This window comes from Triturus cristatus, chromosome 4_1, assembly GCF_964204655.1.
Source record: "Triturus cristatus chromosome 4_1, aTriCri1.1, whole genome shotgun sequence".
In the NCBI taxonomy this organism is placed as follows: domain Eukaryota; kingdom Metazoa; phylum Chordata; class Amphibia; order Caudata; family Salamandridae; genus Triturus; species Triturus cristatus.
In genome coordinates this window covers 195604970-195628658 of record NC_140585.1, presented here as the reverse complement: position 1 = coordinate 195628658, position 23689 = coordinate 195604970, and the positions used below count along the sequence as shown (strand labels likewise).

At 39.3% G+C, this 23689-nt stretch overlaps 1 protein-coding gene across 3 annotated transcripts in view; it reads right to left on the bottom strand.

Annotated features, from left to right (window-relative positions):
- LOC146854004 (glycine N-acyltransferase-like) overlaps nucleotides 1–23689 on the bottom strand; it is a 208007-nt gene that overhangs the window by 127520 nt on the left and 56798 nt on the right. For all 3 annotated transcript variants that reach the window (XM_085651869.1, XM_085651870.1, XM_085651871.1), the window contains one exon: nucleotides 16709–16889. In XM_085651869.1, the coding sequence (XP_085507995.1) occupies nucleotides 16709–16889 (181 nt within the window). The remainder of the gene's footprint in view (nucleotides 1–16708; nucleotides 16890–23689) is intronic.

The window sequence follows — 23689 nt, the reverse complement described above, 5'->3', positions numbered from 1 at the left end:
CATGGGGAAAACGTGTTTTGGGACCCCCCTTTTTTCTCAGCCCCCGCTTGACGAATCCCCCCGAGACTTTCAGGGTAGGAGCGGAGCGTAGCGCCCCATTAGTTTTGAAAATTTTGCGAGGATTCGTCGGCCGGCGCCAAAGTTATTCCAAATAGAATGTTGCGGATTTCCTATGGAAACACGGTCCTAACTATAACTATCTACTGGCGACCGCCAGTAGATAATATATACATATATATATATATATTCACTGAAAAAACCATAGGTTTCACACACGTTATAGTTAGGAATTAGCATTTAAAAAACCTTGCAAATTCACTGAAAAAACCATAGGTTTCACACATGTTATAGTTGGCTGGACATTTCACTCGTACAAAACCATTGAAGTTCCCCCGTTATAGTTAGTTCAGCTAACTATAACTCGCGCGACCGCAATCCACTGCTGATGACGTCACATATTACATCACTCATGACATGGTCAGTGACATCACTCATGACATCACTTATGACATCTCAAAAGACATCACTGATGACATCATCCTTGTGGAAGAGTGGCAGACCTCCTCTTATCCTAATATAAACTTTGATACACACATTGAAAAATACAAACTAAAGTTTTGAAAACTATAGAGATACCAATACCAGTTAGAACAACCTATTCAGTAATTCCAAAATCTGCGTACGGATCCACTCATTCATCAACACTTATATATAGTCACTCATACATGTACTCAGTCATCATATGTACTCATACACCTCTACATCCTGTTACACACCTACACTCATACATAGAGTTACTCACACACATACTCACACATGCAAATAAACATCCATTTACTTGCATATGCAGCTATACACACACCACTACACTTACTTCTACAGAAACGTACACATACTTACTCTCTTAAACAATCACTTATAGAAACACATACATATTTATACAGGAACTCTTCCAATCTCTCACTCTCATATATCCTCACTTATATACATCAATACTCACATATACTAGTTTAAAACATATGGACTTACTCATAAAGACACTATTGAGACAGTCATTCACTCTCTTACTCACCCATACACACACTCATCCACCCATACTGTTCTGCTCACATACTGTCTTCAAAACACATACAAACAGTGAGTCACTCATTCATGCATCTATACGCTAAGTAACATCCCCCACTGAACCATACAGACACTCATACTGATGCTCTAAAAACAAACTAATAACCCATATACACACTCATGTAGCTACTCACCAACCCATGCAGCCACTTATACATAAAATGAGACACTGATACAGATATTTGAATATTTAAACATTACTCACTAATACTTGTATTCACTAAGATACTGTTAATAAGTCAGTTATACAATTAATTAAAAAAAAAACATCCATTTAGACACTTATTTACCCATTTATTCTTCCATTAACCTTTAGATATACATATATAAAAAATATTTATTTTTCAGAAAGACACATATTCACTGGATGATGTCATCAAAGATGTCATCAGTGATGTCATTTGAGATGTCATCAGTGATGTCATGAGTGATGTCACTGACCATGTCATGAGTGATGTAATATGTGACGTCATCAGCAGTGGATTGCGGTCGCGCGAGTTATTGTTAGCTGAACTAACTATACCGGGGGAATTTCAATGGTTTTGTACTTGTGAAATGTCCAGCTAACTATAACACGTGAGAAACCTATGGTTTTTTCAGTGAATTTGCAAGGTTTTTTAAATGCTAATTCCTAACTATAACGTGTGTGAAACCTATGGTTTTTTCAGTGAATTTGCAAGGTTTTTTAAATGCTAATTCCTAACTATAACGTGTGTGAAACCTATGGTTTTTTCAGTGAATTTGCAAGGTTTTTTAAATGCTAATTTCTAACTATAACGTGTGTGAAACCTATGGTTTTTTAGTGAATTTGTAAGGTTTTTTAAATGCTAATTTATGTATGTATTATTATATTTTTTATATATTTATTTTACAATAAACTACCTATGTATATAGTTATAGATTGACTGTATCCTGTAATATGGAATGGCTCAGCTCTTTTTTTTTAATTTGGATAAAGTTGAACTGCATAGTTAATATCTTCTATAAACTTATAAACAGTTAAAAAAAAATTTTTTAAGGGGTTTTCACAGTGCGCGCACCGTGCGCACACCGGCAATTGTTTTTATTAAACAAAATGTTTTTTTTTTTTATTTACGAGGTCCTTTAGGGACCCCCTGAGAAGGTCTAGGGGGTCAGGGAGTGTCTTCCCTGCCTCCTTTTCATGTTTTAGAAATCGGATTAAAAGTAATTAATTTCTGATGCGTGCGTGCACCGTGCGCGAATACGTGCGAGCACCGTGCGCGCACGGCAAGTCATGTGATTACGAAACAACACTTTTCATTGGTTCATAGTAGTTTCTGTTCCAGAATCTTCAAACACCACACCCACTCCTCTCACTATTTCTTCTTATTTCCTGGGACAAGGAGCTGAACAGCTATTCAAGTACAATTTTACTTGAAAATGGCAGAACAGCAGTCTACTTCAGGGAGTGAGGAGGAGACCTTTGTGGTACCACCAAGGAAGACCAAACAAAAAGACTCTTTTATCTGGAAATTCTTCACCTTTCCAGAGGGCCAAAAGAAGGTCAATGCCCCGAAGGTGACATGCACTCTTTGTGGAAGTGTGTTATCCAGAGGAGATCCCACCAAGAAATACTCGTTTAGTATTTGTTCAATGTTGAGACACTTCAAGACAGTGCATCCTGTACCTTATGCTCGAGAGTCAACTAGAGCCCTAAGAGACAACCCTCCACCTGCTCAGCCGAGCACATCATCTGCGGCCGCAGATTCTCCGTGTACCAGGTCACTGGACATCCGCCCACTTTTCCAGAAGGTGCACATACATTGTAATGTGTGCAATGCTGTTATTTGCTACGCTGAGAGCAGTATTAACTTGATCGAAAACAAAGTACAGCAGCACACATGCTCCAGCCCATAATTTTTTTCATTTATTGTTTTTGTTCCTGTTGAACAGTTTTTCATTACCAGTTTTTTTTGGTGCTCTAAAAAAATAAAAAAAAATACAAAATTGTTAAAAAACTAAAAAAAAAATACAAAACAAAGAAGACAAAAAAAACAGTTATTTTCAGAACTCACTTCACTTCTCCAAGAAGAGCTATATTCCTAATATACTGTGTTGTAATTTTATTGAATGAATGTGTAGTGCATACATGAATGATTGAAATGATTGAAATGACTGAGTGAAGAGGAGGAAAGGACAGACAGAATGAGTGAGAAAAGGAAAGTATGATCAGTCATGAAAGGGAAGTGAAAGACTGAATGAGTAAGGGAATGGCAGTGAGTAATGGAGAGTGATGGAGGGGGAATGAGAAAAGGGGAGTAAGGGACGGAGATAGGAAAAGGGAGTAACAGATGAAGCGGATGAAGTACAGCAGGGTAAAGGGATTGAAAGTAAGAGAAGTGGAGTGATGGTGAGATAAGGGGTATGAGGATTAGAAAAGGGGGTAAGGGAAAGTGAGAGATGGGGAGTGAGGGGATGGAGGGATTTAGGAATCTGGAGTGAGAGAAAGGGAATCAGGATTTCAATGAGCAAAGGAGAGTGAGGGAGAGTGAAGGAAAGAATGCGAAAAGGTGAAGGGGTGTGAGATACAGACAGGAGTAAGTGAAGTAGGAGAATAGGAGTGACTATGAGTGAAGGATAGTGACAGTTAGGGAAGGTGAGGGAAGGAGAATGACGGAGAAGATTAAAAAAATTAACATAGATGGAAAATGAGTGATGGAGAGAGGAGGAGTGGTAGAAACAGAGATGTTAAGGAAATTAAGGGTAAGACAGACAAAGGGAGAGAGACAGAAACAGAGACAGAGAGCAAGGAACTGAAAAGGAGTAAGGCAGTTAGAATGACATATGGAGACAGGGAGAGAAACATGGTTGAAAAAATAGTGATGGAGGCAGTAAACCTAGGGGAGTAGTAGAGAAGGAGTGAGGGAGTTACGAAAGAGCAGTAAAGGAAGAAGAGAGAGGGAAGGGGAATGAGAAAAGCAGAGTGAGGAGAAGTGAAGAAAAGGGAGCATGAAAGTGAAGGGGTGAGAAATACAGATATTTTAAACTTACCTGACCAACAAAATAACTTAATTAGAAATAAATGGGTTTTTTTAATTACAAGAAAAATGGATTCAATTTCCTAAATTTTCTTTCTAGATCTGAAAAAAAAGAAAAAAAGTAGTAATATTTAACAATACATTTTAGAATACAGTACACATATTTTCATATTTAACAAAGTAAGTTTTTTGCCCTTTTTTTGCTGTTTTCAGAATATATTGAATTTCACTGAAAATAGTGATATCAATTGTATTCATCACTTAACAGCGGGCAAAAAAATAAACAATCTGAAAGATTGTTTAAAAAAGCCCTGAATCTATCCTCAGTAAAACATACCTTGATAGAAATGTAACATATATATTAAAAATATCTTCTAAGAACAATAACTATTTGCAATAAATAACGTCTGTAAATCTTGTTGCTTAAGCACATACACCAAAATATTATCTGTCAAAGAAGTCCACAATAGAAACATTTACCTTTCCATGAGGCCAAATGGTAATTTTTAAATCTTTTTTAGGTGAAATATCCAATGGTAATCCTATAAAATCGAAATAATGGTTTCTTCAGATTCTGCAATTTGTATCTAAAATTTTGGTTTTAGAAAAATTAAGTAGGAATTTGGTAATTCTGCAGTCAAACGTTGCTTGAAAATCAATTGAGAATCATTACACAGTGTCCAGCCTTTTTCATATTTTAGATAAACTGTGTAATGACCAGAAGTTATAGAAGGTCCATCATGGAAAATTATTACAACTGCAACAAAAGTCTTTCCTGATATTGATAATTGATTTCCTACAAACTTCTTTATTAAAGTGTCCAATTTTGTTCCATCAGCTCTACAACGTTGCATCATTAAAATTGTATACTGTCCATATTTCTTTAAAAATAACGTTGATAACATTTCTGATTTACATTGAGAACATTCCATGTTGTGATTTGCATCTTTAACTAATTTACTAAAAGTCACTGATTTACTCTCTGGTAATGTTAAATGTATGAACCTTTCACAATCAACATTAGTGCTGCATGTGTTCATACAGTTTTCACAACAATGTTCCCATTTATGAGAGACCAAACATATTTTCTATTTCTACCCCTTCATCTTCCAGTACCATAAGCATATACATTAAGAATTCCTGTGCATCTTGCTGGACATTTTGTGTAAACTGTGTACATCCAGAACATACATCTAAAAGATTTCTAACATCAGAAGCACTTTCTATTTTAGTTTTATCATTACTCAACTTCTCATAAAGGAAACTCAGCAGAGAACAAAATCTTTTTTCATGATTTAGTATTATCTGCTCTTGCAAACTTTCAAGATAAAATACAACATTCAGCACTACATTAGCGTAGCAGTTGACACCAGAGCTATTTTCAAAATGACAACCAACATCCTCTTCAACATTGTCCTTTTTCTTTTTGCTTGCAATCACATCACTCTCTTTTTGTTTTCTCTTCTGTACATCCTCATTACAGATATTCTCAATTCTCCTTTTCCGACAAACAACACGTTTTTCAAACACAGGATACTGACCTAAATGAGGAGCATAGCTGCTTCTTAATCTATTATACTACTTTACACAATTTGCATCAGCACTAACTTTTGAGTCATCAAAGTCTATCATGAATAAACCAGATAATTTTTTCACTCGTGACAAATCAACATATGCCATACCTTCTTTAAACACACTAGGTCCAATGTTTACAAAAGAACTATCTACAGTTAATCCTTGAGATTTGTGAATAGTTACAGCATATGCTAGAGAAAATGGAAACTGCTTCCTACGTACATATAAGTCTTTCACAAGCAAAAAACGAACTGTACAACGACTAATGTCTTTAACCTCTTCAATCTGATCAAATTTTATTTTTAAAAATTCAATTCCATCTTTTTTCTGGTAATTAACAAAACCCACAACTTTACCCATGGCTCCATTCACTAAACCTTTTTCTACATTCAAATTACGTCTTAAAATTACTCGACAGTTCATACATACATAAAGATTCTTTTCTAAACCAGCTGTTTTCGATATGTTTTTCTCTAGAGAATCCAATTTAGTTTTCAATCTGCCTGTCAATATAATAGTTATTCCTTCATGCTGTATTTTATCCACGGCTTCCATTTTCATAATCTCTTCATTTTCCAATTTCAAAAGTTCTTCATTGAATATAGAGCATTCATGTATTGTTGGCATTAAGCAGATTACAGTATTTTTTTCTGCAATTTTCTTGTATATTTTCTCTGGAACTATTTGTTCTGTTGGAAACAAATTACATAGCAATCGACTCTGTAAAGCTTTTCTGCCATGTTCTGTGAGTAGTCCAATTCTGATATCTTTGAGAATACTTGCATAATCATCATCATTTGCTTGACGCATATTGGTAATGAGTTCTTTCTACTCAAAGTATGACCAAATATTCACATTACCTATACTTCCTAATGACTTTTTCGTGTCTTCATGTGCAAGAGTATTAAATACTGGTTGTCCTTTAACTGGAGTGAGCTGCAGTAGATCCCCAAAAACTATAACATTTTTTCCTCCAAATAACACGTCATAGTCTGTCCTTAGAATTTGCTGCATTCTTAAATGCACAAAGGCAAGCATTAAGTTTGATACCATGCTTACCTCATCAATAATGAGAACTTTCATTTTCTTCAACACTCTTGAAACTTCAAAACATGCTTCTCCTGTTAGCTTGTGGTATTCTATTTTGTTCTCATGCTCTACTGGTAACATTAGCAAACGATGTAAGGTAATTCCTCTTATGTTATATGCTGCTAACCCAGTTGGAGCAGTAACAACACAAGACAACGTTGAACCAGTTTTTTTCTGTAGGTAGCTTCTAATTACTTTAATTAAGAAACTTTTTCCAGTTCCAGCTTGTCCACTCACATACATTCTGATTGGTTCAAATGATGTGCATGAGCACTCTTTATTTTCATGTAGTAATCCATGATCAATTTGTTTTGTGACTTCTTCATAAATTTGTTGTTGTTCATCATTCTGTTGTTGTTCCAAATTTGGTAAGTCTATTAAATCTTCCTGAGCTTGATTCATAGCTGTTTCCACTTCAGTCATGGCTATTGCAGCTTCATTTTCTACGATTGGTTGTCCTAGGGGATCTTGACTGAGCGTACCAGAACTTTGACTGTCTTGAGAACTGTCTCTAGCTACTTCAGCTGCAATTGTAGCTTCTTGTTCAATTTCTTCATTTAACATTTGTACATAATTTGTGAAAGTACTGCATTCTATGCTATCTTTACATGCATTAAAGGAATCTTCATAGCTCTGAAAATCTCCAAGTAATTCATCCTCTGAACGCCATGGTTTAAACAGCTGCAGAAGTGCTAAGTAGTAAAATTCCTTTTTGTCAGTAGTGTCGCAACTCAGCTTCCTGTGATTAATCAAACTTCCTTTTGTTTGTTTCACCAAACATCCTTCCTCACCAATGACTTTATATTTTCCATTGTTGATGTCTTCTGTGGCATTCCGTGTAAAAATGTAGTTCTGCAGCACTTCATAGAGACACATGTTCTCAAGATGATGACTTCTGTTTGGGTAAAATGTGTCCAACATATTTGTTTTCAAAATGTCTGTACTTTCTGGTTCGTTCTCTGCTAAATATTCAATTTCTTGAATAGATTTCAGTACCCGATTTTGCATTCCTGCAAGGCCTAAACTTACCGAAATTATTCTTCTGGATTTGGATTACAGACTTGCAGATGATAACCTATCTGAGCATTTGTATGACCCAATTTCTCGATGCGATAACATCTTTAAACTGAAACTGTATAGCTTTTTACTGACAGTCGTCTCGTGAGAAATCTCTTCCCATATTTCTTTCAATTCCGTTTTCTCAGATTTAGTGATGTAAGATGTGACATACCGAGCAACAGCAATAGAATTGTCAGCTACATACTGAATATCCATGTTAGCATTCCACATGGATAAAATGACTGGGTTGTAGTCATTTATATATTTTGACTCTTCTTTTCTTCTTAGGTTGTAGGTATTTTTTTGAGATTTTCTTGTAATGGTATGTCGCACAGCTGACATAAAATGTTTACTCTTCCTTTTGAAAGAACAGGTCGTGGAAATCCAAATCGACATTTTGTGTAGAATTTATCTTTACTCTTTTACTTTTGTCGACAGTATTTTCCACACCGATGACTTTGGAAACGTAAAACTTGCTCTTTTAAGTTTTTTTCTTCTGTGCTTTTAGGTATAGCACATGTTGCATATTCTTCAATGAAAGATACAACTGCATCATCAGAATCTGTTCCAAATTTTGGGGCATCCTTGATCCACAACAGCATATGAATATGAGGAGCGCCTCTTGCTTGGTACTATTTTCTCCAAAAGAAATCCACAACTTCTCCAAGAGGTGGATTTTTTTTATTGCAGATGAAGGACATCATAGCCTCAAATCTATGATTGAAATATCTGCAAACATTAACCGGATCCAATGAGCACAATTCTCCTGCTGTCTTGTATTGGATGTTTTCAATATTTGAATTTGCCTCTCGAAGAAAATCCAGTAAATCATCCCAAGCGTACTCGGTACAGCTTAGGGTAAGGAACCATGTAGGAGTTCCTAAATTCTGTAACATAAATTTCAATTCTCCATGGCGTCGGTACCAATATTCATTAGTTCCACGCTGACAAGCCATCAGATTAATCAATTGAGATTCCAAATGATCATCTTGCTGTTGCACTTTGTTCATAAAATCCTTTGCAGACACATTATGTAGATGTACTCCAGTTTTTAAAATGTGATTTACTGCATAAGATAGTGCAGACAAGTCACTTTCAAATAAAAGATGGAACAAATAAGGAATACTTTGACGAAATCTTGGATCTTCTGCATATAATCTTGTAGTCCGATACTCAGAAGAAGTAATCTGTACTGGGCGTTCATCATATCGTCCACCTTTTCCTGTAGGAAACAGCTGGGGAAAACAACGAGCTTCCAAGCTCTCCTCCCATACACTCACGGGAGTTCCTTTTGCTTTTTTCATCTGAAACAGATCAATAGTGTTTCCCATAACTTCTTTAGAATGAAGAGGATGTATGCTGAAATGTTCATAAATTTCTTCTTCTTTTGACTTATCCACTTTTTCAATTTGCCCAGTTGGTATTCCTGTGTCTGCTAGTAAAACTTCTTCATCTTCATCCATATAAATTGATTCATAGTACTTATTATTTCTTTTCAAATATACATTTGCTCTTTGTACTTTTCTTACATCTACTAGCTCCTGCCAAATGTTCTTATTCTTTGTAGGTACACCATTAACCAGAATAACTAATGGTTCAGTTTCCAAACTATTTGCATCAATTGTTTCAATATTTTTTTTCAAATATAATGGCAAATAGACAACTCTTCCTTTTAAACCTCTTTGTAAATCTGAAGGAGGTAATTTACCTGTTTTGGGCTCCACACGAACTATAGTCTGAAACGGATGGACATATTGAATGAGTATAGACTCATACGTATTTAAATCACTAAGTTCTGCAGGAATATCAACCAATTCTAAATTATTATGTACAGCTCTAGCTGGCATTTTGTTTTCTTCTAACTTGTTATAACAGTATTTACAAATACGCTGATCTTCACCCAAATCAAAACAATTTTCCAGAAACAAATATGTAGCAAAATCCTTCCACTCATAATTATTTTCTTTTTCACTTTTTTTATAGAGATCAACATTCCTTGTTTGAGTTTTATAATGGCTTCTCCGGCAACAAATACAAGTAATATTTGGTCTTTCATTAGAGATGATAGTAAATTTTGTCATTTGATCTTCAAAATTTTTACTAACAGTAGGTTCTACATTCTCTTCCACATTTTCTTCAATAACTGTGTCATTTCCTGCACTTTCTTGTTCTGGACCAAAGTAACAAAACTGAATATCATCAGTAACCTTCTCTACATCTGATAGAGATCCACGCAACAGAGCACTATTCAGCTCATTTAACTTTAGTGCTGGACTTTTAGCAAAATACAATCTTCTCACAAACTTTCTCATTTCAGTATGATGTACTGCCAGCATCCTAAAATGGTGAAAAACACTTTGACAAACTTTCCTAGAAAGACAAGCCAGAGAATGTCCTTGCAAACCAGTATTCTTTCTCACTCTGCATGGATCTAGTCTTTGAAGCATCTTAATCTTCTGTTTAACACTTTTTAAACTATATTCTCTTAGAAAGTCACGTAATTTATCAAATAGATTCTTTTTGTACAGTACAAATACTACTACAATTCCAAGTGTACACTGGGGCTTTAGGACGTTTCCCCATAACCTCATCAGCTAACACTTCTTCCTCATTTCTTGGAACCATTTTCTCCTTTTCCATTACACAACCATCTTTAACTTCATAAGTTCGACCACTGGTGTCAACTGCATGCAGCAAACTATTACTTTGAAGATAACTCTCTTCACTAAAAAATGGTTCAGTATTTGAACTATGCTTCTATTCTCCTAAGAACACATTACGAAAGTAATCTTTTATTTACTACTCTTTTCCTTTTTGATTTAATTAGTAAGCCTGGGCATATTACTACGCTTCACTGACAGAGCATGCAAAGTTTGCAGTACTACGCACTACGCAAAATGGACGTAGCACAGTAGAAATCTGTGCTCCAACACATAGCGTAGCAGTAATAACAACATAACTCACAAATGCTTTGCTACAGCAATTTTACATGCTAGAAATCTTATAACCAATTCACACACGTGAACTGTGAATAAAAAATGTTAGGCAATGAGAGAGGTGATGATTTTGGGGTCCCCCCTAACCTATGGAGAGGACCAAGCTGAAGCCTTGAACACAAAGAGCATATCATGCTGGTGATCAATTCCGTGGTGGTCCCTTCCTCCTAGGACCACCCCAAGCACAGTTATGGGCAAAAATACAATCCCAGCCAAAGGCCCTGCAAAGCATTATGGGACGAGGCTAGCAGTGGGCAGTGAATATTATAGTGTCCAATATCAAAATAATTCTACAAAGAGCTGCAGTTCAACTAGTCGTTACTAGATGTCCCTCACGAGTCAAATGCAAAACCATTGAAATTATTATTACATCAAGCTGCAGTTTCACTAGTCGTTACTAGATGTCCCTCACGAGTCAAATGCAAAAGCGTTGAAACCCTTTCATGAAACTTTTGCATTTGACTCATGTCGACTCGTGAGGGACATCTACTAACGACGAGTGGAACTGCAGCTTGATGTAACAATAATTTCAATGCTTTTGCATTTGACTCGGGAGGGACATCTAGTAACGACTAGTTGAACTGCAGCTCTGTGTAGAATTATTTTGATATTGGATACTATAATATTCACTGCCCACTGCTAATCTTGTCCCATAATGCTTTGCAGGGCTTTTGGTTGGGATTGTATTTTTGCTTATAACTGTGCTTGGGGTGGTCCTCAGATAGATGTTTTTGCTGTTCTTTTCTCTTTCTTGATTTTATAGGCATGTTTAATTTATTTCAGTGTTGTTTAGCAATACCTAAAGGAAACTAAAAAACAAAATACCTTAATGTAATTTAAATATATTACTATATTTTTTTTTAGCTTTTCAAATCCTATCATATGAACTGCCCCTTTCCTACGAGTGCAAGTCTTACAGAACAAGAGCAACACAAATTAAATCTCTGACAACAATTGCTGTGTGCACACAGACTCATGGTGTGATTCTAGGCAGAAAACGATATTTGATTGGCAATTTCAAAGCACATTTACTACTGTGGTAGAGCAAGTGATAATTACTGCACCAGCCGGACACATTTTCCTTATAGTTTAGAGAGGCAGAAAAGAGCACATGTCCTAACAGCTACTTGAGACCATGAGCATGTGGAACCTGGGTGAGTGATTAGACTAGAGCAAAGAAAATGAGCCTTGGTGATGTTGAGTGTGTCAGCGTTACGCACTGCTATCTGAAATACCACACAGTGCTGAATAGTAAGCATGGGAGTGCAGGGGAAACATCTGCCTGTGTGCTAAGAGTGTGTTTCAGGAGACTGTGTATTGTCAGGTGCAAGAGAGATCTGCATGGACGCTTGCACAACTGCATGAAGACTGCAGAGATGTATGTAAGAGCACATGTGGTAAGGGTTAATTGGGCTTATGAACATGTAGGAACTGCCTCACTCATTACAGTACTGCAAGGAAAATCTACCCTGTTGTTTTCAAATGTGTTAGCATTTGCCTCTCATCTGTGAGATGGTGATGTGTGCTGTATGCTAACCATCACAGTTCAAGAACACAAGCTGCCCCTTTCCTACGAGTGCAAGTCTTTCAGAACAAGAGCAACACAAATTAAATCTCTGACAACAATTCCTGTGTGCACACAGACTCGTGGTGTGATTCTAGGCAGAAAACGATATTTGATTGGCAATTTCAAAGCGCATTTACTACTGTGGTAGAGCAAGTGATAATTACTGTAACAGCCTGACACATTTTCCTTATAGTTTAGAGAGGCAGAAAAGAGCACATGTCCTAACAGCTACTTGAGACCATGACCATGTGGAACCTGGGTGAGTGATTAGACTAGAGCAAAGGAAATGAGCCTTGGTGATGTTGAATGTGTTAGCGTTACACACTGCTATCTGAAATACCACACAGTGCTGAATAGTAAGCATGGAAGTGCAGGAGAAGCAGCTGGCTGTGTGCTAAGAGTGTGTTTCTGGAGACTGTGTATTGTCAGGTGCAAGAGAGATCTGCATGGACGCTTGCACAACTGCATGAAGACTGCAGAGATGTATGTAAGATCACCTGTGGTAAGGGTTAATTGGAGTTTTGAACATGTAGGAACTACCTCACCCATTGCAGGAGTGGAAGGAAAATCTACCCTGTTGTTTTCAAATGTGTTAGCATTTGCCTCTCATCTGTGAGATAGTGATTTGTGCTGAATGCTAACCATCACAGTTCAAGAAAACAAGCTGCCCTTTTCCTACGAGTGCAAGTCTTACAGAACAAGAGCAACACAAATTAAATCTCTGACAACAATTCCTGTGTGCACACAGACTCATGATGTGATTCTAGGCACAAAACAGTATTCCTGGGTGATACCAGTACACCTTAACTTATGGTGAAGACATACTCCATAATATCTTACAAGTTCAAGGCAGTTAAATATCTTCCAAAACATAAAATTTAAAACACAACTTTAAAAGAAGAAACAAATTTCTATTATTTATATCAAAATATACCACATACATCCCCTCTCAAATTCATAACTCACCTTTAAAAGTAGTTAGTTGAGAAAGAAATGTGCCACTCATACAGCCGATTATCAGAGCCAGAATCTCTGAGCTGTATTCCTCTCACCAGAACCACTAAATGGCAAAATGTCCCTCTCTTTTTTCACACATATACATGTTAACTTCAAATCACATTGCTTCCCACATTTTTTTAAATGGAAACACACATTTCTATTGGTTGCAAATTTCAACCCTTTCCAAATGATTCCTACCCCCAACATGACTTCTGCCTGCTACCATAGCAACAGATCATGGAACACTGGTGTGAGCAGAGAGGTCAGAAGTTCAGCACACAATGTTTCTAATCCAAAGAGCAAGAGTGCTTGACTTTTCAAACCTAACAGCATATCCAAAGTAATCTTCTGTGGGAACACATTTTTCTGAACCAATACAAAACATGCTTTTAAAAATTTAAACATACAGCCTAGTTTTTAGTGTTGAAAGGTCTGAAACAGCCAATGAGTTCTTTTTATTAAAAAAAAAGTATGTAAGCCGCCATTGTACAACTATCTTTCTTTTCATATTGCCATTCTACTGAAAGACACCTTCTGAGTGCATCCAGATCTCATTGAAAGATGTTCACAGTGTGGATTGTAGGCCATGGCTATGTCTACTGGAGTGAAAAGTATGCGGAAAAAAGAGGTATTGCGAAAGACCTTGCTTTGCCAAATGTAGACATTAAATGGATTGGTCAGAGAGGGTTAAAGTGGCACCAATTAATGCCTTTGGTGAAATCCTTTCTACATCTCCCACAGTCTGACCTTATAATTGTGCACTGTGGTGGAAATGACCTAGGCACTTTAACTGGGGTAGGTCTGGAAATGCTTGTTAAGGACACCTTTGTGCAATTGATGTCACTTTTTCCACAAACTACCTTTGTATATTCTAATATATGCCAAAGGCAAAAGTGGAACTGGTCCAACCAATATTGTCCGCAGATTGAGAAAGCAAAAAAGCACATCAATAAGTCTGTTTCTGCTTTCCTCAGAGACTATGGTATGGGTTCTTTATACCACAACAACTTGCTTTACAACATGCAAGGCATTTATAGAGGAGACGGTGTACATTTCACAGATAAAGGGAACAGAGTCTTCCTCTTGAACTTTAGACTCTGCATCGGTACTTACTTGTAGGTACAAAAAAACACTCAATGAACACAACGGCTCTTTTTAGAGCCAACCAACATCTAAACACTTGAACTTGATTTTTAATTCTATTTTTTTAATGAATTTTTTGCCGCCGTGCGCGCACCGTGCGCGCACCGCGCAATAATTATACATTTTTTTTGGGGGGGGGGGACCTTAGGGGTCTTTCATGGTCCCCCCGAGAAGGCCTAGGGTGTCAGGGACTCTCTACCCTGCCCCCTTTTCACATTCTCCACTTGTGTTTTTAGCTCTCTTCTGCCTCTAAAACTCAAAATGGTGGCTGGGTGGTGCGCGCACCGTGCGCGCACCCCGCGATTTTTTGAAAAAAAATAAAATGTTTATTTCACCCTTCGGGGTCCTTTAGGGACCCCCTGACAAAGGCTAAGGGGTCAGGAACTCTCTACCCTGCCCCCTTTTCACGTTCTCCACCTTTATTTTTCACTGTCACACATAAAATGGCGTCCGACACTTCCTGATTTCGACCGATTGGAATGTTGACTGACATCTAACCACCAATCAGAATTACGCTCGCAGACATTTGGTGCGCACATATAGATATTTATGTACTTTTAACTGCAATTTTCTCAGGAACTACTGAACAGATTGACACCATATATGCAAAAGACACGTGCCTGACCTGAGGACTACCTCTTTGCCAAATTTCAAATAATTCTGTTCAGCCGTTCGGGCTGTACCTTCGACTAAAGGTCCTATGGGAAAATGCATGGGGAAAACGCGTTTTGGGACCCTCCTTTTTTCTCAGCCCCCGCTTGACGAATCACCCCGAGACTTTCAGGGTAGGAGCTGAGCGGAGCGCCCCATTAGTTTTGAAAATTTCACAAAGATAAGTCAACCGGTGCCAAAGGTATTCAAAATAGAATTTTCAGATTTCCTATGGGAACTCGGTCCTAACTATAACTATCTACTGGCGACCGCCAGTAGATAATATATATATATATATATATATATATATATAAATAAAATGATGGCTACCAGGCCACCATTTACTTTTCTTTTATGTTTTTGCTGCGCTCCCGCAGGATTGCAGCAAAAATCACTGTTTTTTTTTTTATTTTGGCCTCAGGAGGGGCCCTAGATCTTTCAGAGAGTAGAAGATAGTTATTAAGGAGGGAGTGTTTGCTCTGGTAGATAAAGGCATTGGACAGAGCTTGAGAGTATAGACCACAGCTTCAAGGACTTTTACAAAGCATATAGTTAACATGCACCCAGAGGCTAGTCAGAAAATCCTGTGCATTTTTGTGAAAAGCAGACTGGAATTGGATGACAGGTTGCGGCCCTGTACATACTCAGAGAGTAGAAGATAGTTATTAAGGAGGGAGTGTTTGCTCTGGTAGATAAAGGCATTGGACAGAGCTTGAGAGTATAGACCACAGCTTCAAGGACTTTTACAAAGCATATAGTTAACATGCACCCAGAGGCTAGTCAGAAAATCCTGTGCTTTTTTGTGAAAAGCAGACTGGAATTGGATGACAGGTTGCGGCCCTGTACATACACAGTGTCAATCGCAAAAAAAAAACACCAATCACCATGCAACATGTTATAAGGACACTTTGTGGTTGTCAGTATTTAGCATTTGGGTGCTGTTAGATAAACACTTTATGCAGTCAGGACTACAGACACAGCTGCAGACAACACAGTACATTTGAACACCACCATCATAAGCAGACAGTCCTCAGTCATTTGAACTCATGTTCTTGTATTTTTACTCCATGTGTGAATTCCAGCAAGACTAACTCAAACTTCCAAGCTTCCCAGGTCAATCAAGCAGCTTCAAGATATTTAGAAGACTATTGAAATGGGTAGTAGTAACTCCAGTAATTTACAGTGCTTAGAGAATAGAAAAACGGTGGTATGATGCGCCATGTAAACAATAAATCAATATAATTGCACAGTGATATCATTATTCTCATACGCCTTTGGTTTGAATTAGTTGCATCAGTCTTAAGGGCATTCATCAAATGCTTATATTTTAGAAGAAGGCCCTTTTCTATAGCTTATAACCCAGAAGTGGGTTATGAAAAAAACAGTGCAACAGCTTCCAGGACCTACACATTTCTGTTTTTACCTCTGTGCTAGCACTGGAATTGATCACTCAGATTGATGTAACATTCTGCACCTATCATATCTTGTTGTCATGATACACTCACCTTGCTTTGAGGTGACTGCTGGTTTTTGCAGAGGACTCCTCTTCCAAGTTTACCTTTGGACTCTTCTCACAGACTCCTGCATGTATCTTCCTGACAAAAAGGACTCCTGGCTCACTTTCCACCTCCAGTCCTTTAGATTCAGCAATGCTCACAATCACATCATTTAGGCACTGCTGTAGTCCTAGAAATAAATAATAATGATACTGAAATGAAGTAATTATTCATATTAAGTGTAAATATATTCAACAATTACTCTAAGTTCTTGCACCATAAACATATCAAGCCAACAAGCCCTTTGCTCAAAAACAGCAAGGACATCAATAACTATAATGTATCTGAAAATGTGGAACTAGCTAGGTGCTTTGGGAGAAAAATTTTGGTCACCTGATGTCCTGGCTGGAAGAGAGGATCACGATCTGGTCCAGGCTCCCCATTTCCCTGACCGGCCGTATTGCTATAGCAAAACAGATTGTACTCCCCATATTTTTATATTTATTCATTAATCTCCCCCTGCAGCTTACACAATCGTTCTTGAAATCTCTTAGATCCTCTATGATCTCCTTAGTCTGGGACGGAAAACAACCCCGCATCGCCTGGGAGGTCCCCACTCAGCCACTAACGCAAGGCGGCCTTGGTGCTCCTGATTTGGAAATTTATACCTTCTGCTCACATGTCCAATTCATCCACCACTGGTTGTTTCCAACTCCCTTCCAGCCACATGTTGCGGTGGAAGCCCAAATTGTGGATCCGCTGCCACTGACGGTGGCCCTATATCATCCCTTCAAGCGTCATCAAACTATTATACCTTGAGATGGGTTTGGGACAAGTTATGTAATTGTGCTCACCTCTCAGTTCTTTACGCCCTTTCTATCCCACTCGCACACCACCCACAAATCCTGGTGATGGACAACAGGGGTAGCAGTTCACGCGCTCATGCTCTTGGATGGGAGACATTTAACAATTTATATCCTGGTGACTCGTTCCTTGCCCCTCCTGCGTCCTCTCCAGGCGGTCACACTAACTTTTCTGATCTATTGCTGTTTTATTCGATCAGAGGAGCCTGTCGCACCTTACATGATACTTTCCCGGCGCCCCCTCCTCCTCTCCCAACCCTGGAGTTGATTGCCAAACAAACTGGTTACTAAACTTTACAACAGCATGCAACGCTCCTCCTCGACAATAAACACTTGTGCCCTCGCTGGGTGGAACAAGGAGCTGCTAGACCCCTTGACAGAAACACAATGGCAGTTCTGCTGTGGGCAATTGGAAATGCTCTCCCCTAACTACAGACTCTGCCTCATACACTTTAAATAATTACATTGTATATATAGGACACCACTGCAGCTCTGTCGGATGGGTTTATGGCCCGAGGTGAACTGTTGGAGATGTGCAGCTCCAGATGCCTCCTTTTTGCACATGGCTTGGTGCTGTCCGGGAATAGGGAAATATTGGTCGGACATATTTTGTTTTATTAACGAAATTCTTGCCATTCAACTTTCTCCAACCCCACAATTGTGTCTCTTGGGCTATGTTAAAGCTGTCACACCCGGGCAGCATAAGTTGCTGGCTTTGCTACTACTCCTGGCCAAGCGGCGCGTGGCGATGCACTGGGGCAAACACCACCACCACTTCTTGGATATTAGATGTTACATTTTGCCAAGAACATTTCAATAGCTATTGGGAGCTCCTGCCTCTGACCTCCCGACCCAAAGATATTTTGAGTCAGTTTCTTGCATGGCTGTCCTCTCATAGCACAGACACAACTCATACTCCAGAAACCAATACTGTAGCCAATTAAATTGCCTTTCATATGGGTCCTTTCACCTTTCCATTCGTGATCTTTTGTTGGCACGATGTTTCGTCATTGATTTTCTCCTTTTATTTGCTCAGCTCTCAGATAGTTGTTTCATGCTGCAGGTTCATGTACAGATCATACTTGCGTTGTAACTCTGTTATTGTATTTTCAAGATGCTACCTCGTGTTTGTGGGACTAGCTTATCATCCACAATGAAGAGTCAGTACATGAGCACACCATTCTGACAAACAATGTGCAAGAAAATAGCTGCCTCCTGTTTCTGTAGACATCATAAAGGAATGCTTTACTCAAGGTCAATACTCATTGGCAATATGTGAGTGGGTGCCTGTTTACTATCTGGACATGAGCAAATTGTAACTAGTGCTAATCCCTAAAGAAAAGTAAAACTTGGATATTAACCCCAATCCCAACACTCTGGAGTTGACTCCTGTAAAACAAGGCTACAGCATTAATTTCCTACATAATAAGTAACAGAGTCTCATCCTCAACTTTACAGAAGTTTGTGCAGTCGCTTGTAAGGCACAACACAGGCTTTACAATGGAAAGTAGATAGAGACTAACCTTTGTACTGCAATCACACAAACTTTAGTAAATGTGGGCCTTGATTTACAACATTTAGGTCTTCAGAATTCTCTGGGACATGTTTAAGTTCTCAAGATAAACCTGTGTGACACTTTATAAAATGTATTTCTTCCACTTGGGCTTGGACATGTATGTTTTTCACTATAGTATAGACCTCAACTGTACAGTTTGTCCAACTAATAATTGCATTCCCATCTTCGCTATTATTTTTCTGATGCTCAGTAGCTCGCGTGATTTTTACATTTTTATGCTGGCTTGGATCTAGGACAGCAGAATATTATTTGCCTTTTCCAGTAAATGTTCCTATTTTTTTACTGGGCATTAGACGTGCATTATCCTACCAGGATTTCTAATTCCAGATGCTGCCTCTGGAACCGGGGGCCAGGTTTGAATGCAAGCCTTGATGCTAGGCACAACATCATGTGATACAGGGCAAATCACCTAATCTCCCTATGCCTACATGTGGGTAAAATGTGTTTGTAAAACTTTGTATAATCCCCGCCTAATTTACACGATCTACAATCGTCCCCCAAAATTTAATTTAATGTACAGCTCTCTGTTGCATAACAGCTTAAGTTTGTGGTATGTAAATATGAATACATGGAAACGTAAATGTGTTTGAGTTAATGTCATGTAAGCAATATGGAGGTGTGAAAATGTTAGCAGTGCATTCTGCTATATAACAGGCTGGTTCTCATCATTGAATCTTTCAAATATTTGCAAACCTCGTTCCCCATCATTGTGCTGGAAATCCCTGGTAATTATAAATAGTAGTAAGTAATGTTAACCCCTTCCCTGCGGGGGTAATTCCCCTGCGGTGCAGGGGGGGTGCCGCGGCAGCGCTATGCTCGTGACGAGCTCAGCTCGTCATGGCTCACAGTGGAGCTGTGCTCATGACGAGCCGAGCTTGTCTTGACCCCGCCCACTGATTAATTCTCCCGCGCAGGCGGGGAATTAATCGCGCGTGGGCGGGCCGCGGCCGTTAGGACGAGCTCAGCTCGTCATGAGCACAGATCCACTGTGACTCATGACGAGCTCAGCTCGTCATAAGCATGCAACGGGTTAAAGTGGTTATAAGCCTTAGCAACAGCATTTGTTCAGTAGCACACTCACCTCATTTGAAACACTGCGATCTTTGACCAATTAGGTGGAAAAGTTAAGCTTTCCTACTCATGCTGGAGGCCACCATAGCTTATATTCTTAGAATTCTTCTGCATATCATGTGCAAGGGAGTCCCTGAGAAGGGTCTTATTGTCAAGAAATCTGACAAGGACTGGTGGAAGAGGAGAAAAAGTAAACAGAATCTTCGATACAGTGCCGCCCAACATCACACAGGAAGTCAGAGAGAAAGGGGGATCCTGGCACAAGGAAACAAGAAAGTCAAAGCTCAGATAGAACAGGCAGTCAAGTGGTAATTCAGACTTACTAACACCCAGGCCAGACTTGCAACACATATATATAAATATACATATAACAACATTAACAATAATCGGAATGTGGGTAAAGCTCTTGGGAACAACACATGATAAGACTGAAGCTCAGAACGCTCCTCACCAACAATGCTGTTACAGATACTGGTGCATATACGGACATATAGGATGTGCATGCAAAGGAAGGGTATGTGGAGCTGATACCTATAGAGATGTTGTAAAAGTAACTCAAATACAATACTAAATGTGGAAAATAAACACTAATTAGGTTGTCATTTGTGCCAAAGCATCATGGTGATCAGACAGGAACATGTAAGGCAGAAACAGCAAGGGTGTAGAACAAAATACACAGCCACAAACCATATAAGGGAACTGGATGATTAGACAGGAGAAACAGCAAGGTAGCAAAAAGGAAACTGGAACTAAGGTAAAGGGAAAGAAAAGAAGGGACTGGGGAAAAGGTAACCACAAAATGAGAGTATGTTCAAAAGTCAAGGATATACTAAAATATTGCTGGCTCATAAATCAGGAATCAAGGTAGCACTGCAGACAGTGCTACTTCAAGGAACTAGGAATCAGCGAAAACTCAGGAATCATGAAATAAGGATGAGCTATTGCTTAGGAACTATAGAAACAAGCAAATCAAAAGCTCGGGAAACAGGAGCACTGTCACAATGATCAGCACTGGACTGAAGGAAACTGGGGTTTAAAAGAGGTCACTATGATCATTTGCCTTAGGTGTGAGCAGGTTAACACCTGCCAGCCACAGGTTTGCCAAATTCCTCCTCCCATGCTTGGCATGGGTGGAGGTGAAGCAATGAGTAGGGAATAATAGGTATTGGAGTTTTTAGCAAGAGCAAACTGACTTCCACAAAAGTCAGAATGGATCTGGAATGAATGAGAATTTCAGAGGTCTGGAAGCTTATTTGAGCACTGGAAAGTCTCACAAGTAGGCCGCCTAGTGGTTGGTACAAGAGGGCAGGGAGCGAATTGTAACAATTCTCTAACCTTTCACTGACCTTGTCCTAATATTTGTATGGTCTGCCCAGGAACTTAACCAGCCCCTTCAGCTTTCAGTTTTTGGGGTGACTTTTCCAGAAATCTAATTTTGTGGCTTTTGGGACCAGGGTCAGCTCTTCTCTTTCATAAACTGTCATCATGACTGTCGGAGAGAAAAAAAACCTCTTCAAATTCTGCTCTACCTATGGCCTGAGAAAGATCTACACAGATGACCTACATGAGCAATGCATACATTTCCTATATCCAACGCACAAGGCTTCATGCGGCAAAGTTTTACCCCTCATCTGAAGAATATTGTGTACAATGTGCTCCTCCAAGCACTTTGAATAAGACGGCACTAAAGCAGAAACCTGTGGTACATGCAGACCCCTCACAAAAAGATTGGAGTTTGTTCAGAGAAATGATCTAGAAAGGAGGAACACAAGCCTACACAAAACGCTGCATGAAAATCCAGCTCTCTTGATGTCCTGACTTAATTCAAGACCCACGGTGGCTTCCCTGTCATCTCCCATGACCTAGAAAAAATGCAGTCATCGTCGGCACACCCATTTAAATCTATGAGACAGGTATCATTGATGTCTATGAAGAGATCATTGTCGATGTCAACAACCAGGACTTTGTCGACGGCAACAGCACCTTTGTTGACAAGACCGCCATCAACAACAACACCAAGGATATGTCTACTCCTGTAATCAACTTCAACCCCGTATACACTTACCCCTCCACCATCGTCCCTGTCTGCAACATCACCATCAGGTGGTCTTTTCTATACCATTCACTTTTTCATCTATAAAGGCGACTGCAAGCCTTGCCACCCAAATTCTGGATTCTGAATTAAAAAGGCATTTCAGCACCCAGGACTCCTCTGAGACTCCCTATGACCTTATGCAGTTGGTTGTGCGTTATGTCCTAGAGTTTTATGGAGTATTATTATATGAAGAGGATCCTTACAGGGAGTATGGCTGTCAGTCACAGACTTTCATAAATGCAGATTTCTGTTGCATTTCTGCCAACCTTACAACAGATGATGGACACCTTTCAAAGACTGCTCCCTCAGTAGCAGCCCAACGGCCAACCTGTATGCCTCACCTCCTCTACAACCGCTGCTTTCAATGCCTTCTCTGCCACCTCCACCCCTTCACCTCCACTCCACCACTGGTGTCACCAACTGCCAAGGAGATGGGAAATGAGGATTAATTGGATTCAGTGTTTTCTGATTTGGAAGAAGAAGGTGAACTACCAGATGATGGAGGTAATGAGGATCTGAATGTATATATCATACCATAGGAAGGTGACAAAATCGCACGTTCACTCAGACTCGCATCTGGACAACATACCCCATTTCCATGCACTGAAGGAAATACAGGCTAAAAAAAGTCAATCTCCAAAAGCCTCTCACTGGAGCAGTAATGCTTCATGTGGGACTTGAATGAGTAGCTGAGTAAAGCTATTAGGTCCATACCTATACTGTACTTTGTTTGGTCAGAAGGTGTAAAACTGATGAAATGCTAGCCACGATTTCATTGGTGGTGACCCATTTAGAAAAGAAGTACAGGACCTCAAACTCTGCCCCTGCCTGCCTCACGTGCCATTCCAAATGAGATTCTGTTATCATGTTTGTGGACCATTGCAGATCAAAGAACCCAATCATACCATCATCTGCACTCAAGATAGGGATGGCATGTGCTTGGATAATTTTGACTGTAAAGTGGGTTACATGGTGACAACATCAAGCAAAGTTGCACATACCATGGCAATTTTGGGCCATTAAGATCTCAAGATGTGTCATGACATCAATCAATCAATCAGGGGGCTATCAAAGTGCTCTACTAACCCGTGAGGGTCTCAAGGCACTGGGGGGGAGGGTGCAGTTCTGGGTCAGCTGATAATCCAGCCCTTGAGGCTCTTCTTGAAGGTGTGCAGGGTAGGGGAGCGTGGACGTTGACTGGGAGCTCATTCCAGGCCTTGGCTGTGACGTCGGAGAAGGCTCTTCTACCTGGTCTGGTTCTGCGGATGGGCGGGGTTTCGGCTAGGGTGAGGTCGGCGGAGCAGAGGCTTCTTTTGGGTCCATGGAAAGAGATTCTTTTGTTGAGGTATTGGGGTCTGATGTTGTGTAGAGATCTGTAGGTGTGG